Source organism: Taeniopygia guttata, chromosome 1 (assembly GCF_048771995.1).
Source record: "Taeniopygia guttata chromosome 1, bTaeGut7.mat, whole genome shotgun sequence".
Lineage (NCBI taxonomy): Eukaryota > Metazoa > Chordata > Aves > Passeriformes > Estrildidae > Taeniopygia > Taeniopygia guttata.
Genome location: NC_133024.1, coordinates 43,274,996 through 43,294,384, shown reverse-complemented (window position 1 = coordinate 43,294,384; position 19,389 = coordinate 43,274,996). Strand labels below are relative to the sequence as shown.

At 39.6% G+C, this 19,389-nt stretch overlaps 1 protein-coding gene across 1 annotated transcript in view; it reads right to left on the bottom strand.

Moving 5' to 3' along the window:
• Window positions 1-239: 239 nt before the first annotated feature.
• Window positions 240-19,389, bottom strand: part of DDX10 (DEAD-box helicase 10) — a 153,535-nt gene continuing 134,385 nt past the window's right edge. The window contains exons 17-18 of the mRNA XM_030270460.4: window positions 9,685-9,818; window positions 240-902 (exon numbers count right to left, since the gene is read on the bottom strand). Coding sequence (XP_030126320.4) covers window positions 713-902; window positions 9,685-9,818 — 324 coding nt within the window. The 3' untranslated portion in view covers window positions 240-712. The remainder of the gene's footprint in view (window positions 903-9,684; window positions 9,819-19,389) is intronic.

Below are 19,389 nucleotides of genomic sequence, written 5' to 3'. Positions count from 1 at the left end.
ACAAAAAAAGAAATGCGATACTGACAAAAAAGGAGTATTTAATATGCTCATATGGGAAGACAAAACAGATACAACTATGAGACAATGTGTTCCCACTCATATGGGAATCAAATACAAAACTCAGTTTTAGCTTCTAGAAGTTGTTTTCTGAATTGCCTAACACCAGTGACAGAATCATAACAGAAGTGATACCTGAAGGATAAATATAAGCTTTCATAACAAAGCTGAAACAGACACCATTAAGCTTACATCATGGCTCTAGAAATTTTTATTTAAATATTCTTAAAATATGCGCCTTATACATAGAAGAAAGTACATACTTTATTTTTAAGTAATATGGTCTGCGCTGCCAACAGTATTTCTTCCTTAAAAATTTTAGTACACATATATCTTCCAAAGTAAAAAATGGTTAAGAAAGGAACATCCTGTTTTCATTTAAAGCAAGATGAAAATAAAAGAAGGTAATTGTTTCAAAACTTGAAGATTTAAAATTATGAACATGCTATTGCAAAATGACACCTGGGGATTCAGGTTGAAAAGTTCATTAGAAGACCTTATAAATCAAATATTGTCTATAACCTATGACCCAATCTAAGGCAATCCCATTGCACGTGGAACTCATTTATCTACATTCACTGCTCAGATGCCAAATTCGTTTTGTGTAAACTACTGACAAAATGTCCCAGAGAAGAAAACCTGCAGAAAAAAATAATTAGTTGTGACTGTTGAGCAGATGCAATACAAGCTCTTCATCCTCTGCCAGAGAAAGCCCAGTATCTAACGGCAAACAGGGGTCCTCCTCTTGGCTGAATTGCATCTTCTTTCTTTTCCGTGGCATTTCTTCTGCTATGGCACTGTTGCTATAGTTTCTCTTCTTTCTTCCAATCTTCTCCTCAAGTTCACTGCAGAAAAAAATCAATTAGTCTTTTTAACAACTGTGGTAATCAATATCATCATGTAATCTAACAATTCCTTTTAAACAAGGCAAATTTGTGTCAAGATAAGAGCAAACAAAATTACAATTCAAAAGGGTGAAGCAATGGAAGCTGATAAACTCTGAATGTCTAAATTAGAGCTGCTCTCAGACCGAGGTGGTGGTGGATATTCTGCTGTCTTAATTGATTACAGTGTATCAGGATTTTGCTATAAGTCTTATCTAATATTTGCTGCCTAATACAGCAACAGACAACTTGACAAAACTGATTTCACAATGTGTCAGTGGACCTTGACATGCATTCAAGATCTTGCCTACAAGAAATATGCACCAAAAATAAAAATATAAGAACCGTCCTTTCATTGGCAAATCCTACATTTAATACAGTTTTAATCTGGGACTATCTCATCTGATCACTCTTTCCCATTTCAGACATTTCCCTTGGAAGCTACTAAACACCTCTTTGCCATGAGAGGAAGAGGAAAAGCCCAAACCCAGTAATTTTCCCTGGTGAATTCCTATTTTTTCTGGTTTTTTTTAAACTCGAACGAACTGCCTTTTGCAGCCTTCTATCTGGATGAAGCAGCTGCCAATTTGTTTTATCACCCCGGCTTCTACCACATGGCCATGTGATAACAATTGAGGAAAGACAGAGCTTTCATGTATCTTCATGTGTTTTTTGTCCAAAACATAGAAAAGATGTTATAAATCTTCTCATCTAAGTTTAAAGCAATCTAATAAAATTTATTCTAAGGTATATCTGTGAACCAGATTATGAAGAGCTGGTTACTGTACACTGTATGGTAGGATTCATAACTCAAAACTAGCAAAATGCAAATATCCACACTCTAAATCATTCCATCCAAACAAGCTAATTGGAACAAACAGCATTCTCAGCTTTTCACATTTGTATTTTTTAAAATATAACAAAAATTGAAATGGAACTTCAGAAATGGAGTTCAGGCATTTCTAGAGAAGTCGGTTAAAATTCAGATTTTCAATTAAAATTTGTCATATTTCTACTCAGAAAATTCCGTTTCAGCAAGAAACTGAAAAAAAGAGTTTCAAAAATAAATTTTTTTTCTCCATAGTTTTTAAAATTGCTTAAGTGTAAATGTAATGCTTGTGAACTGTTCCATTCAGAAATACTGTTAAGACACTTAACGATTATAAACAGCAGTTACAATAAATAGCTCTAACTGGGGAATACTGTCCTTAGAATCAACACAGCAAAGGAACCTAATGCCCAATTCAGCCCACCTTCAGCTGCCCACCTTATTTTTTCTCATTACTAGGACTAGTTAACAGTCTGTAAAATGCTGGTTTCACCATTCACTGGAAACCAGCCTAACCCAAACATTAACCCCAAACACAGCAGTTTTCAGCAAGTCCCCAGATGCTGTCTGAGAGGGATCAGCAGCACAGTGCAGCTTGTACACTGTGCTTTCTGGCTGCTCTTCCACAGAGATGAAGAAATTATTACAGGAGATCTGATGGCCTTGTACTGGTGGGCTGCACAAGTATGACCTGCATCCCTCTCTCATCCATCCCACCTTTCACAGAAGAATGGTGCCATCTCCTGCCTGCTCATTACAGCCCAGAGGAAGGAGGGAAATCCTGTAAGAAACACTCTGAATTTCCACAATTAAGGCAAATGTAATACCCTTCCCTTTATATTGTTCTTCTCTGCCTACCCAAGAGAAAAGATGAAAAGAGTGTAAAGAAATGTGGTCAAGTGAAAGGCCTCCCTGTCCATGAGAGGGACTGCTGCATCTAGATGATCTGAAGGTCGCTTCCAACCAAAAACATTCAGTAATTCCATGAATAGATGATGATTGCTCCAAATACTCACTCATCCTATAATTCACAGGATATAGCAACTTTACTGGCTTTGAGCTGTCATTTGCATGGGGGCGGTTTTTCAGGGCTCATTACCAACATTTTATTCCTTTTCTGGGGAAAGGACTCTCATATTTCTCTCTGTAATGCTTAAGATATTCCATAAATGCTGAAGCTATACTGACAGGATATGAAAATATACGGAAGCAGAAAGAATTCTCACTTTTCCAAGCAGACAGTGTGGGTCTGGGCTGGATTTCATGGTGTTCGCTTTGATCAGGACAGACTGTAGGGGTTCACTTTAAAAGCTCAAGAAAGGCCTCATTAAGTAAAAGCATTTTAGCTTGTTTGCAAAAGAGCCAATTATTTCCAGTCTTTGAATGGACTCTGAAGCCCAGTTTGCATTCATAATTGACTAATGCTTCATCTAGGACATTAGTTAAAAACATCTTAGCAATTAACCACTGCAGAAACCTCACAAGCTATGCATTTGTACCTACAAGCTATGAAACAGCAGATTTTAAACACCAAAAATTATAATCACTTCTGGAGTTTCAGAGACCCATAGGTCTAGATATCTATAAGGTAAAACATTTAAATATAAAACACATTTAGAAGGAACTGAACTGTGAGATTCCTCAGTTTTTTCCACAAACAAAAGTACATCTACACAATTATGATGGATTTGATGGATTTTCATAAGATTTGTGGGATGATTCTACTGAGTCAATCTGCTTCTTACTGTTACTGAGGAATTGTGCAGCTTGATTAGCAGTGTAAACAGAAGATGCATCTACACCTAGGCAAGTGTATTTTCACACTAATTTGACCCCAGCTGGGCTGTGAACTGGAGAAGTGAATAAAGAGGAAAGTATAACACAGGAAGCAGCAGCAGCAAAACCAACAAGCAACAAATAGAGTTAAATAGTTGTGTTTTCAATGATGTACAAAAAGTAGATGCAAAACAGTATTTGATAACAACAGCTTCGGAAGGTAAACAGAGAATCATGTGAAACATGCGTATTAAGATGTTCCTGATTTTGAGATGCAGAAGAAAGACAGACTGACTGTCCACAGAATGATTGGGTTGAAAGGGACCTTTGAAGAACAGCAAGTCCAACCCCCATCCCGGTTCCTCCAGGATAGAGTTTCGCCAGCGCTGGTTTGGGCAGTGTGGAAAGGGGCTGTATTACTCTGAAGGAGGAGTCAGAGTTGTAGCTTTTACAAAAGGTGACCATAGCAATTTTAAAAGGGAGGTGAAAAATGTGTGGCACCATGATGCTCAGAGATATCCTGTGCTCATTCAGGATGATATCCTGCGCTTTTCCTTATCTGTATGGACAGAAAGCTCTTTGGAGGAGTTGTAACAGGCATAACTCTCATCTCCATATCTGAAAGAACTGAGTGTGCAAAAGCACCTATATGGGAATAACTTCTGCACTTACTGTCAAATGAATTCCTCCTCAGTCTCCATTAACTGAAGGCCTGCCACCCTGCAGAGCCAGTCCTTTTATCATTTCCCACAGACACAAATGTCTTAACAAGATATAAGGTTTATATTTTAAATGCTTGAGAATCAGCCATTTGAAATGTGCACAGCCAAGTAGCTGTTGTTTAAACAACGTGGTCCTGGCAAGATCTCTAGACAGGCTCTGCTTCACTTAACATTTACCAAAGAATGCTTTGGAGCATAGGTTTACCAGCAATCCTCTGGAAACAAACCGCCCTTGCCACTGAACTATAGGCCATGAGTCAAATTTCCAGGCTGCAATAAAGCACACAAGCTCTTTCCCAAAGAAACGTACAGGAATAATGAATGAATCTGCTAGTAAAATACAGTTCAGAAAAGTTAAGAATATTTTTTCCAATAAATAGTGGCATTTTGCTAATCAAACATGCTGTGCCGAAAACTTTTTCCATGTAATAAATTTTAATTCACAAGGCCATGGCAGCAATCCTAATGAAGATTAATTACTGCAGTCCCTTCCATAAAGCCCAGTGCAGCTTCTTCCTTACTTGCTGTCAGAATGCTACAGCATATAAAAATGGTAATTAAAATATATTGTGCTGTGTTATTTTCTAGATCTGGACAGGCTGGATGAATGGGCTGAGGCCACCTCTAGGAGGTTCAGCAAGGCTAAGGTCAGGTTCTGCACTGGGGTCACAACAAGCCCAGGCAGAGCTGCAGGCTGGGGGCAGTGGCTGGGAAGCTGCCTGGCAAAAAAGGGCCTGGGTGTGCTGGTTAACAGCAGCTGAGCATGATCCAGGGTGTGCCCAGGTGGCCAAGAAGGCCGATGGCACCCTGGCCTGGATCAGCACTGCTGTGGCCAGCAGGAGCAGGGCAGTGACCGTCCCCCTGTACTCAGCACTGCTGAGGCCACAGCTCCAATCCTGTGCTCAGTTCTGGGCCCCTCACTGCAAGAAGGACATTGAGGGGCTGGAGCGTGTCCAGAGAGGGGCAGCGGGGCTGGGGAAGGGTCTGGGGCACAAGTGCTGTGAGGAGCAGCTGAGGGAGCTGGGGGTGCTCAGCCTGGAGAAAAGGAGGCTCAGGGGAAACCTCATCACTGTCTACAGCTGCCTGAAAGAAGGGTGTGGCCAGGTGGGGTCAGCCTCTTCTCCCAGGTAGCAAGTGACGGACATGAGGAAATGGCCTCAAGTTGCACCAGTAGAGGTTTAGATTGGAAAACAGGAAATATTTCTTCACCAAAAGGCTTGCTGTCAAGTCCTAGAACAGGTTGACCAGGGAGGTGCTGAAGTCACCATTCCTGGAGGTATTTAGAAGACTTGTACGTGTGGCACTGAGGGACATGGTCTAGTGGGACTTGGCACTGCTGGGTTAACAGTTTGATCTTAAGAGTCTTTTTTACCCTAAATGATTCTATGATTCCCTTACTAGCCATTACACTGATATAAATCAAAACACCTCTAAAACTGAATAGGTAAGCCTCTATAAAGAGCAATTAAATATCTCAGCATCCAATTTTGCAGCTAATCAGAATGACCAAGGCTTTTAAACTGAGACCTTTTATAATGTCTCTCCTATGATGCTTTTCTGGCCATCACAATATTAAGTTCTGGCCTTCACAAAGTCACAGATATGACCTGAATAAGCCATTTTAGAAGGAGCACCATGATTTGCTGATAAATCATCTCAAAAGACAATGTAATGTCAACCTCATCAAGAATGACCCAAAACTTAGCAGATCAACATCAGCATCCTGCTGTAAGAAGAAGCTGTAAACAACTGCAATTTGCCCATAATTTTCATAAATAAAGGAAGGCACACAACAAAGTAGCACTGAGTACTAACTTGCACACTTGTCACCAGGTGACTGTCCATAAAGTCACAAAGAAAACAGTACCAGAACTAAGATATTTCCCCTAATGTCCACAATCTTCTCCATGCTGATCTAGGAGTTAATGTGATCAGTCACACCCATTAAAGATTTAAAGAAGATAATGATGAGGTCAGTCAGAACTTTCCTCTTCCTCCACACTTTTATTTAAAGAGGTTGAAGAATAAGAAATACCAAAAACTCAATCTGACTGCAAAATGAATATTTAAGAAATCCAGCTGCTTTTCCTTCGCCCTGTTCTATATTCTTAGATTTTTCACCTCATTAACAATTTACATTTGATAGCCTTAAACCAAATATGATGAATATTGCTAGATATACAAAAATTAATCTCATATTACATGCCTGAAGTCTTTAATTACTCTGCTTATAGAGGTATGGCTGGAAGGGAATTTTTATGCAAAGGCAAATTTAACTCATGATTTGTACAGTTCCCCCAGTTAAAAAAATTCTGTGGGAGGACAGAGAGAAGATTAACAATGGTTTTGACTTCTGAAACCATGGACAGACAGGTCTCTTTTTAAAGACTCCTGAAGGAAGACACCCTTGGTCTCATACTTACTATTAGAAGCATTTTTCCCCTCTTAAAGCAAGGAGCAGCTAGTGTAGCCCAACATATTTCTATTTTAATCCAACTCTTTGAACAAAATTTCTGGATTTTGGAAATAAAAAACAGAATAGAGTTGCGTTTTCTAATCTCAAAGCTCAATTTTACTGTCTGCTACTCTCAGCTGATATTTTCTAGCCCCAAAAGCAACTCCTCATACAATTCAATAGCAATTCTAAGATATCTGCATGAGGCATGAGTGTTGATTTAACAGCCTCAAATTAATTCCCTTCATTGTATCTCGCTCCTTCTCAAAAGCCATCTACAGGGTGCTTGGAGCACATCACCAGACATACCTACAGTGAGCATCGAAGCTGACTTTGGAGCAGCTGCAAACAGCCTTTCTGTTTCTAAGGGTGCCCGAGCAGGGTGTGCAGGAAGGCAGCACCACTGGTGACTCCGGTGACAGAGCAGCACGTGATGGACAATCCTGTGCTGGCCATGGCCTGCCCAGGGAATATCAGTCATGTTGTTACAGGCTAAATGGATTTGGGCACAGTGTGAGCACAAGTATTGGCCCACAACTGTGAGATTGTCCAAAACTGCTGCAACTTTGGATGGTGCCAGCTAAAACTCTTCTGGGCAATGTCTCAATATTTTGGTGCAGTAAGACAGGCCAAGGACTCTTTCCAGTAAGCAGTGTTCATGAAACCACATTTCTTCAACATTCTCCAGCTTCAAAGGCAGCTTTGATGCTCAGTGTAGGTATGTCTAGACATAAGGAAACTTTCCTGGTTTCCTTCAGTGTATGTTCTTTCTTTCCTAATCTACTCCACAGGAAGGGCAGATTATCAAGGACCTTGACTTTCTTTGAGTCCTTGCTCTCCTTAAGAGCACATGACCTGACTTTAGGGGGGGCCAGATCAGACACTGATCCAACCAAAGTCTGCACTTACTGCCACTGCCAAAAATCTGTCCATCTCTGTCAACTTTTATTCTTAACGTGCAGCTAATCTTGAGTCTAGCTGACATTCTGAGGAAAGGATCAATACAAAACGTGATATATGAATACATACTCCCCTCACAAAAAGAAGGAGTGATTTACTGCTGCTCAGAAAAAGCAATGCTTTTCCCCATCCTTGTCAGTTCTATTGGCATTCACTGGTGAACAGGCTCCAGGGGACATGGCCACCAGCCATAGGTGGTTAGGGCTATCAGTCCTTAAATCCATGTCCTACACCCAGTCCTGCATACTGACTCCACAACACACAGTGACACACAGGTAAGGATAATCTAGCCCCTAGGATTAACCCAGTTCAGATGTGAAAAGCAAGAGCTTTACGAACTTAGATGTCTACGCTCCCATTGAGGTGTCAAGATCATCCTTTTCCATCTGTTACATGATACATTGTCAGAATCACTGAAGTGGCCTTCTTGTTGCAGTGAACGATACAGGACTTCATGGGACATCCCTTCATCCTCCCACAGTATCTTGGCATCAACTACAGATCCTCATTCCCACCCTGTGCTTTTCTATTAAACTACATGAAACAAATTCTTCTGGTTCATACAATTATAAACACTGATTTGAATTAATTTAATTTATTATTATACAGTTACTTCTACTGAGAGTCCACTTCACTTGAGTCTTGAAGAGTCTGAACAATACTGAATCATAGAACTTAGCAAGTTTTACCATACTCAAATTTATTTAATACAGCACAGGTGCAAAGGGATCATGGAAGCCTTAAATCACTTCAACATTTTTCCTTCCACACAGAAAGAACCTGCAATGTGCCAGAAGTCAAATGCATTTCTGAAACAGGACAGACCTACCACTGGCCAAGGCTGAGCCCATCAGTGATAGTGGGAGTGCCTCTGGGATAGCATAGTTAAAAAGAGGAAAAAACAGCACAAAAGCAGCCAGGGAGAGCAGTGAGAATATGTGAGAGGAACAGCCCTGCAGATCCCCCCAGGTCAGTGCAAAAGGAAGGGCATGAGGTGCTCCAGGTGCCAGAGCAGACTCCCCCACAGCCCATGGTGAGGCAGCTGTGCCCCCTGCAGCCCATGGAGCCCCAGAAGACTGTGATCCCTTGGGAAGCCAATGCTGAAGCAGGATCCTGGCAGGACCTGTGGCCCAGTGGAGAGAAGAGCCCATGCTGAAGCACATTCACATTTGCTGGCAGGACTTGAGTCCACACTGGAGGAATGTGTTCCTGAAGTACTGTATGCCTTAGAAGGGACCCACACTGGAATAGTTCATGAAGAATTGCATCCCACAGGAAAGAAGATTGTGGAAGAAGCCCCCTGTGGGAGAGACCCCACATGGGAGCAGGGAAAGGATCCTATCCTGAGGAGAAAGGAGTGGCAGAAACAACATGTGATGAACTGACTGCAACCTCCATTCCCTATCCTTCTGTGCCACTGAGGATGAGGATGTAGAAGAAATTTTAAGTTAATCTGGGGAAGAAGAGAGATGTGGGGAAAAGGTGTTTTAAGATTTGGGTTTATTTCTCATTACCCTACTGTCACGTGATTGGCAATAAATAAATACATTTTTTCACAAGTTGCATCTGCTTCATCCATGACAGTAGCTGGTGAGGAATCTCTCTCCTGGTGTTATCTCAACCCCTGAACTGTTCACTACATTTTATCTTCCCTGTCCAGCTGAGGAGGTCAGTGATAGAGTGGCTTTGGTGGGCACTGGGCATCCAGAGAGGTTATACCCACCACAAAAACATATGAAACCTCCAGGATATTAATCAAGATTTTTGCAGGTGAAACAGTCTCACCAAGATCCCTTCAATATAGACTCAAAAATCATTCTTATACAACTTCACAAAAGAAAATAATAGCCTTTAGCTCAGATTTCTGTTCAGCACCTAACACACAAACTTTTATAAGTCAAATACTAAATCCCATGGACTGTTAAGATGAATTCCTAACATGTAAACAAAACACTTTATAAAAAACATCATTTTAAAATGAACATGGAAGATGGTGCATACCTATAGCTGTCTTCACTTTCTGAATCCTGCTCTGCATCAGAGTCTTTGTATTTATCAGGATCTGGGAGAGTGCTTGGATCAAACTCTTCTTCACTTCCACTGTGATCAAGAAAGGCCACAGTTTCCTCTTCAGCCTGTGAGGTGACAAAGGGAGAGTTACAAGACAAGCAAACCAGTCCATGTTACTTGTCATAACCCCATTAATAGGGAGGCTGTAACAAAAACCACTGCCCTCAAATGCAGTCAAACACCACCAGCATTATAGCCAGGAAAAGAGAATCATTTCTGTCATCATCAGCACTCTCCTCCAAGGCTGTTTGTTAAAGTTGAAGAAACATTATTTAAAAAGGAAGCACAAGGATTTATGTTCAAATTCTACTTTCCAATATTGTAATCTTAAATCTGTGAAATCAAGGAGAGATCTGGGCAGCAACTAATGAACAGCCATCTGAGAGCAAGTGTCTAAGAAATATGCAGCTTTACTGTCCCTCAGAAATACACTGGCAAAGAGATACTCATAGCTGGACACATAAATTACTGCTGTTAGGTGAATTTATGAAATAGTCTGATTTAAAACTCATCTGGGTGTCCTTGCAGTTAAAAACCGAAGAGCTGCTTAACCTGAATTAACTGCTCTAAGGGAGTTTCAACCATCCTCTGCAAGGGATACACGTTCTTCAGGCATCTTCCCAGATCCCCTCATCCCTCCTCTCTGGGACTCAGCCTCCCTCTGTCCCCACAGCACATCTCAGGATGGGCTGATGGCATTGGCAAGTTTCCCCAAGGTGCGCCAGTGCCTCACTAATTCCTTAACAAAGAGAGCACAGAAGATGCTGCTCCATAAAAGTACTGGATAATAAAAAAAAGCTGGCTAATTTTGTAGATACAGGTTCTGCTCCACTTAATCCTGAACTGATGACACCACTTTTGTAAATTTTTGCTAGCAGGCAAAAAGCAACCATATACACTGGAGGGCACATGCAATCGTATATGCACACAGAAATGCAGACAGAAAGCTTACAGGTATTTCTAAGCAACGTGAACCCTAGGTCCATGCATATTTATGCTGGAAAGCAAAAACGAATTCCAAGAAATTATAATTAAAGACATTGCTACCTTTTGTTTATATATCTAATCAACATGCACACAGGTGAGTTTCTAAAATTGTACTCATTTAAATGATCTCTCATTCTATGAATAACTTCACATCATTATATATTTAAAGTTAATTTGTTTTGCTTTTACACCATTTCTATAATCAAGTTTTTAAAGAACAGTCTTTATGCGCATGTACCTTCCTGCAATAAAAATAAATTTAAAAGTCAAACAGAAACCATACCAATGGTCTCTTTTATATCTGCATATACAGTGAGTGAAAGGCAATGAGCTGGAGAAGGGTAAGATTAGTCACCACTGCAAGAGTCCATTCTTGCTTGACCAGTGACACTTCTGCAGTTTACTGAAAGCAAATAGAAAAAAGGGACAAAAGCCAGATTTCCAATCCGAAGGCAGAGAAAAAACATACTGAACACACATTTTGTTCTTTACTACTTTAAATACCAGTAAAAGTATATATAAATATATATAGCTGGGTGTATAAAATTATTAAAAGCATTGTCAGACTCTTCAGCACTGTAAGCTTCTGAAGGTAACAACCACCAACAGAAGAGCATCTCAGGAACTTCAGGTACCTGTGGTAGGTAAGGGACAGGCGAGCGGAAGATTACGGGGTGTGACGGAAAGATAGACCCATCCCCCTCTCCCTCTCCCCCACGCTATCTTCTAACTCCAGAAGCCTCAGAAGAATGCAGCCACACCTGCCCTGGTAAATTTCCACTACCCAACTAACCCCCACGACCCCCAACCCCCCTCTGACGTAGCAAAGACCCCTAAAAACTATTTAAACCCACGAGATAGGATAATAAACGCTTTTCAACCGTCTGCCACATTGGTGTATGCGTCTGTTGATTAGCCCGAGCAGCCCGGCCGAGACCAGGCTGCCGTGCTGTTCCCTGAACCAGGTCCCTGGTTGTCTTTTATAAAGGCAACAGGTACCACTTCACAAGAAGGCTGGTTTTGGTTTTGCAGGGTTTTGCTTACAAAAAAATGTCTTCAAGCTCATCTCTTAATACAATATTATAGAGCATTACTAACTCCACAGAAAACTATTTTGAAGGTCACCTTTTCGCTAATGAATTTTCTTATCTGAAAATCGTTCTGCATTAAATTATAGTTTATTTTAATTTCTTACAACATTAAATATTTGCTCTTTACTTGTCCTTCCCACCTGCACCTATTATCTTCATATAGCCGGTGCATACCAATCTTATATTGAAAAAGAAGAATAAAAGAGAAGTAGCATTCAAAGCTATTGTATGAAATAATGTATTTTTAGTATGTATGCATGACACCATGAAACAGAGTTCTGTAATACTAACATTTATTGGCAGTCGTCTTTTAAAACTTGGGCTTTTTATTAATATTCTCCATTATAACACACAGACCAAACCCTTGCTTTAATTACACATTCATATTAATTTTGTCCAGCAGAAAATATGCAGAGACATGTTAAACATAATGCTTGCTATAGCAAAAGAAATAATTGGCAAAGATGCCTCTTTCTCATCAGGAATCATGAGGCTGTATTTCCTTTAAGTATCACTGCTTACGTATTCATTAAAATATTTCTAAGACCCTGAAAATGTTAAGAACCTGAGCAGGAACATTTATCATCCACAGCTGAACAACAGAAACTCATTATTTTTCCTCTCTCACTTCAAATTTATATCAGCCAGTCAGGAAGAAGAAGCCTTGTGACTTCACATTACTCACCACAAGAGCTGGAGAAAAGAAGTAAAATCATAGTTCAAAATGACACATGTAAAAGTTCTTCAGACACAACTAGGATGTAATTTACAGACTGAGGACTAGACCTGTCCTAAGGTAATTGCCATCAAAAGAGATTAGAAGAAGAGATTTTGATGGCTTGTACTTTACGTCCAAGGCTGTCTGCAATTAACACACACTTTGGAGGGTGTATTTATTGTGAAGCTGAACTGTGGAAGGAAACTTGCCATGCTGGACATCAAAGACATCAAATCAGGCTGGCCAGGAGAACTGAATTCAGTGGCAACCATCTTTTCACTCTGCTCAGGGATGACAAGCTCTCTCTTTGTACCACACCAGCCCATGTATTTTCTAATTCTAGTTCAACAGAAACCTGCACAAAGACTTCAGTTTGAACATAACACTGAGATGCAATAATTTTTGCATTCACACAGTCTCCCTCTGAAGAAGAGAGTCTTCTTATGCAAACTCAATATTTCAGAAAAATTCAGCAAAATTTCTGTGCTGGAAGTTTTGGAAACCTTGTTGTCTTCAACATTCCACACTGTACAAAGTCAACAATCACATTTGACCTTACTGCAGTAATTTGGTAAACATACACCCTGTGACACAGACAGGACAGGCTCCTTTAGAGCTTTTGCCATGTTTATCAACAGAATACCTCCAATTCACCTTCTGTCTTTGTTACAAGACGCAATGACAACTTCCCCTTATCCTAAAGGGGCCTGAATAACTGATGGAGCTCAGGTAAATTAGTTACACAGGCTACGAGAAACTTAAAATGAAGAAACTGATGTACCTCAGACACCCAAGGGACTCGAATGTTAAAAAAAAACCAGAATGATGCCTCATTTCTACCAGGCAATAGGCACTTAGGTAGCAATTATCTGACTATCATCAGAACAAACAAACAAACAAACAAACAAAAAGAGGCAAAAACAAAAAAAAAAACCCCGAAAAAAAAGGAGAACTGAAAAAAACACCATGAAAAATATTGTATTTACCAAGATTTCATTTCTAAAATACATATCTGTTATGGTACTTCATTTATATCTAATTTAATAAGTTTTTTCTCTCCAATTAAATTGTCTAGAGTTGTACTTTTGAACCCTTTAGGCAATTTATCAGTTTCTAGCAACCAGGTTGAGAGGGGAGAAATAATTGCTTAAGCCCTATCAGTTCTGTCGATAGTACTTTACAAAGCACAGTGGGAGAATATTTCCAATTAGCTGGAAATAAAACTCTTAAGGTTTGTTTAGAATTTGATCACAGTTAATTTGAGTCCATCACACTTACACAATACTCAGTTCTTTTTGAGCTATGCCACCTTTGGTTTTTGCTACTATGGCCTTTCCCAGTAAGTCATGCCTGTGATCGTAATGCCATGAAAAGGTAAGTTCTAAATGCTGCTGGGAGGTTACCCAACACAGGTACACAATTTTCAAAAGTTTAGCATAATCTGGCTCATATAACAGGATATTTAAAAATGAAGTATCTTGTAAGATCTGACAACATTCCAAATTTATGAAAGCAGAAGTTGCTTTTGTATCATGTTTATGATGGAAGCCATTTATATATACAGAGCGGTTTTATAGCCTTTCCTTTAAAATATCGTACTCTGGATTCACCTGATCACCTCACAGGTTTGGGCTTTTTTCATAGCCTGTACCCCAGCCCAACACACTGTCCCCAGCTGATGAATGATTGGTCTGATATATCATCATCCAGATTTCCCCAGAGGAATACTTTTCTGGCAGTTCAAAAATCAAATACAGCCTTTGATGTTGCTAGGGTGTTCGATCCAACAGTTGTTTTGAAGATCAAGACAAAAGTCTTAGTCTATACTGGAAAGTGACTGGGAGCCAGTGGAGCAAGCTATGAGTGGTCTGACAAACAGAGAGCTGTCCAAGCTGTGCCAAAACTCACAGTTCCTCTCTGTACCAGCTAGGGCATATCCATGTTCTATGGCTCTGGCCAGGTAGGATGGTTGCCAAAAACTGGGGAAACCAAGGTCCCAGGTTAGTCAGCCAGACATGATCCTTGCACTGAGACAATCTCACTGACCTTTGGGCTCTGGAATGAGTGGGTCCAAGCTTTTTACAACACTTCAGAGAATTTGATTCTTGGTTTTCAACAGAAGGGATAGATAACTCTTAGGTTCATCTTAAGTCATTCACCATTCCCGATCACTAACAGTCACATCAAGGCTCAATTTCATGCAGTCATTTTTTATTTCTTTTAAGCCATCCAGGATCTCAAACAATACAGTATGCCTCGTTTAGCCAGCAGAACCTTACGTTTACCAGCACTCTCACATAATGCACACGAGAATACTTCATTTTCTTTCTTGGCTTTCCTAAATGCCCCACATTTTATGGTCAGTGAATGGGTAAGCCTGTGTTCCAAACTAGCAGACATTGATGCATATATTCTGACATTCAAATTCCTGTGTAACTGTAGCCAAGCAATTTGTGCTGGAAATGGCTCCTGCCACAAGCACAGTTCAGAAGTATTGAAAACACAAAACTCATAGAAATTGGTCAGAAGTTCTAAATCTACTCAAAGACCTTTTGTTTTAATGTATTAGATTTCAATTATAATGGATATGTCTCAGAACTAGACCTTACACTTCTCCTTTTCTAATTTGTTCTTCTATGACACATGTAGAATAATTATTGTAAAGACAAGTTTCTTCAAGTTATTATTAGCCGCAATTATCGACACGATTTTAGCAATAGGGAAGACTAGTATCAGGATAAAACAACTACACTGTTACATTAAATGTAATTCATGTTACAGACATGAAAATACAACAGAAAAGAAACTAAGTTACTAAGTAGGTAGCACTAGAAGCAAAATACACACTGAAATACATTATATTCTGGAAAGTAGCAGGGTAAAAAGAAATTACTGAAGTCTGAGAGAATTAAACATGCCAGTATACTTGTCCAAAAGTCTTTGGCCACGTCAAAAAAAACCTAAACCAGCTAAATAAATTCCAACTAGAAAGCTACAGTGCAGAACAATGTTTTTGAACTTATATTCTCAACACATAATCCTTGGACTGTCTTTACACTCCTCCTTTCTCTCCACTTTCAGGTTCACAGCAGTCATGACTGTCAGCTCAAATACACAAAGTAAGTCTCCAAAGTAGTGTCTGTGTTCAAACATTTCAACACATCCGCCTTCCCCAGGGAACCTCGGCATATGTCCAGAGATGGCACCTACATGAGAGAATCTTCTCTGTATCATTTTCCAGCACTTTTCCACAAGCCTGGGGGAGCTGCATCCCTGCTGCGCCACAGCAGTGTCCCACCACCAGCACTACTACAGCAGAGACTGCAGGCAGGAATCACTCTTTGCTTAGTGATGGGTATTTTTCAAAAAGGAACAGATGAACAGCAGCACTGACATGAAATAATTAGAAGGGAAGCCTTCTAAGTCACGTAACTCTCTAAACTGGTTAGTTCTGCTCTTTTCTTGAAACAAGTAATTTGTATTCAGTACACAATGAAGAACTACCCTGCCATTAAGTGTTTGTCCAACGACACCATTTTTATGCTTTCACTGTACTGGTTAAGTCACGTACTCTAAATGCTTGTACAAAATATCCATATAAAACAGCACAGTTACAAGGAGAAAAATATGAATCAAATTAATTCCAGGCAGTGAAAGTTATTTTAACTTCTTCTGGTGGTTTGACATGAACTGAGGAAAAGTAACACAGAAGAGGCATCACAGCTCACGGCACTGACTCAATTGCTTGCTGTGATAACAAGACCTTGTGTGCCTTTGTTCCAGACCTATGTAGCAGCTGCAACAGTTTCGTATTTGTTCAAATTTCAAAACAAATAACCAGTAAATCAGAAAGCACTGCAGAATTACAGGGTCATTTATTATTAATTGCTTTTGTTGTTGTTGAATTCACCTTCTTAAGCCATGAATCTCTTTCGACAATATTTTGTAGAAGACAACTGCTGGCACAAAAAGTGTAAGTGCCACATATAAGCCATAAGAGAACAGATGAATCTAGACTGATGAATGACAAGGAAGCAAGCTGCCTGGGGAAGATTTGAGCAACAGGCATGACATAGCAGAGAGACCTGCCCTCTGGTATTTCCATGCACATTGCTGCAAAGGGGAACCTGAATGAGAAAAATGAAAAAGATTCTGAGGTAGACTGGCAGCCATCCACCAGCAGACAGAAAATTATAATATCTGATAACAATTTTATCTACATGAAAAAGTATGACAGACATGTCTTAAAAATGATAAGCATGAAGAACATGAAAGATTTATGTGAGGCAAGATCTTTCAAGCTAACTAATTGAAAGAAACAAATTTTCAGGTCTAAAATAATGTAAAGCAACTTCAAAGCAAAAAATCCAACCCAGTTTAAGAATAATTGCTGAGTCAGTTACTTGAGGAATTGAGTAAAATGTAATAATATATGTGCAGCAAGCTTGGGGAATGCTAGTACAGGGAGAACCTACAGGAGAACTTTCAGGAAGGAAAGAACACATTTGTCATCTGTGGCAAATGAAAGGACAAATGGAGAATTGGGAAGGATTTAGACAAGAACCAGAGAGTGATCATGGCAATGCTAAGGCATAGGCTGAAGTGAGACAAAGCGGTGATACACTGAGTAACTGTGAAAGAAGGTAGCAAAGAAGCTTGAACATTTTTCTTCAGTATTGCCTAATCCATGAAATCCATCAGCTAAGATTTTAATTTAGAAAGGTACAGCTGGAGTCGAGAAACTGAAATAAGACTCCTGAGTACAGACATGAATTTGTATTTTTCTCCATGAGTAAGAGAAGGGGAAAAGCAAAAGACTGTGCAAAACATCATTACAGAAGGAGACTGAATATTTTAAGATTCCAGAAATCACACAGGAGGAGCTAGTAGAGAAGAGAGACACCAGAACAGAGTGTGGTCATATCTGCAAACCTCCTGAAACTGGAGTGCATATGGAAAGGCAAGCCAAGTGAATGATCAACAATTGAGAGGAAGGCTGATTATTGTTTGAGTAGAACTGAAACATGTCTACATTGCAAATGAAGAGAAGGGCATGAATAAATGTGGCAGCTCAAAAAGTATAAAATACCAATGTGGAAGTGGGAATCAAAGACGAACAGGGAAGAATTGTAAGGCAAAAGTGAGAGGGCCTAAGAGAGGAAGACTACAAAGAGAAGATCTGATGGAGATGGCAGTGATGACAAATAGAGACAAGGGGGAGAGAAAAGCTGTCTAAACCTATTTTAAAAATGGAAGAGAGTAGGAAATGGGGAGAGTAGGAAGGCATGAGAATGGCACAAGAGCTGACTGCATGACTGCAAAAGATGTAGAAAAACAGCCAAGAGGAAGAAGTCCCAGGTATAGAAGAATGAAATCAACGGCAACAGAACTAGAGAATGCATGGTGGAAAACACAAAGGCACCTCTTCTCTTTACCAAAGAGAAAGTTTCACAAAAGTATTTAGAAGTTTACATGGGCTCAAAAAGTATGTAGGTAACAGTAATAAAATATATCAAGGCATGGTAAGAAACAGCAGCACTGTTCCAATAACCCTGGAAGTCTTTCAGCTTCAGAACTCTTCAGCCACAGAGAGGTAATGAACACAATTTGAAAACCACTCTACAGGTATAACTGCAAATTTCCCTTCAAACCAACCAAAATATCTGACAGGGAAAAGGGACGCAGGTCACCCTAATTTCATGGAAACCATTATTTTTTCCACCACTGTTCGTTTTCCATCAGTCTTTTAGGGCTTATCATAGAAATGCAACTGTTTATTAAATGAACCTGGTGAAGATTGCTATCTCATTCTCAGCAAAACTGAAATGTTTGGAACAATGCAGTGGGGAAAAAATGAAAGCTGAGACAATTTTCCATCAGAAGCCTGTGCCTAATTATATCCTATGCAATGGCTCGCTGAAGAACCTAAATTGTGGTATCTCAAACAGTCTTTGTGTTTTGTACTGCTGCCAAAAAGTTTTACCCTATTTCCAGTGACTGAGGAACAATTCTTGGATTCAGTAACAAATACAAGTGGCATACAAATACTCATCTGTAGATGCAATTAACGTACTGCAGACTTCTAAGAGAATTTTTGCTGCTCCCTGAAAGTCCACACTTGTGGCAAATCAGTTTCTAACTTGCTGCAAGCAATGAAAGCATCTATACAGATTTTAATCTATGAACATGTAATTTTCAGCTCATGTAACTTATTACAACCTAGAGTTGTCATGTGCTAGCCTATTCATTTCAACAACATCTAAAAAATCTTTATACTGCATAAATAATGTACTATATCCATAACAACAGGGTACAGTACGCTGTAATGATTGATTACATTGGCATTTAGCTCCTGTGGGGACAGCTTTTGTGAAACATGGCTCTATCTAACTCCCTGAAAATTACCTTTTGGTAAAACTGTCTGAATGATCAAACTTAGGTATGGTTAGACATAATGTCATTAACATTGCACAGGCAGGTACAAGCTTTCACTTTTCATACTGTACTAAAGCAATGCTATTTTACATCCGTTTCTCAAGGAATCACAGAGAGCAACATCAGTGGATCAATTTAAATCAGTGATTTGAATTACTAATTATAAACTCTATTAAAATCCAGAAATTTTTAGTTCCCACAGTTTGTTTCACATATAATCACTGCTACTTTTTTTTTAATGCCAGTATTCTGGGTCACAGCTGTTTTACAATGGACTTAGCACAAAAAGTGTACCACTATTTTCTGCTGATCATTTAAATTCACAGCTTTTCCCTTTGCATTAGCCATCACTTTTTTGCCAGTTGATTATTGCTCATTTTTTAATCATGGTTAGTGTCAAGCTGA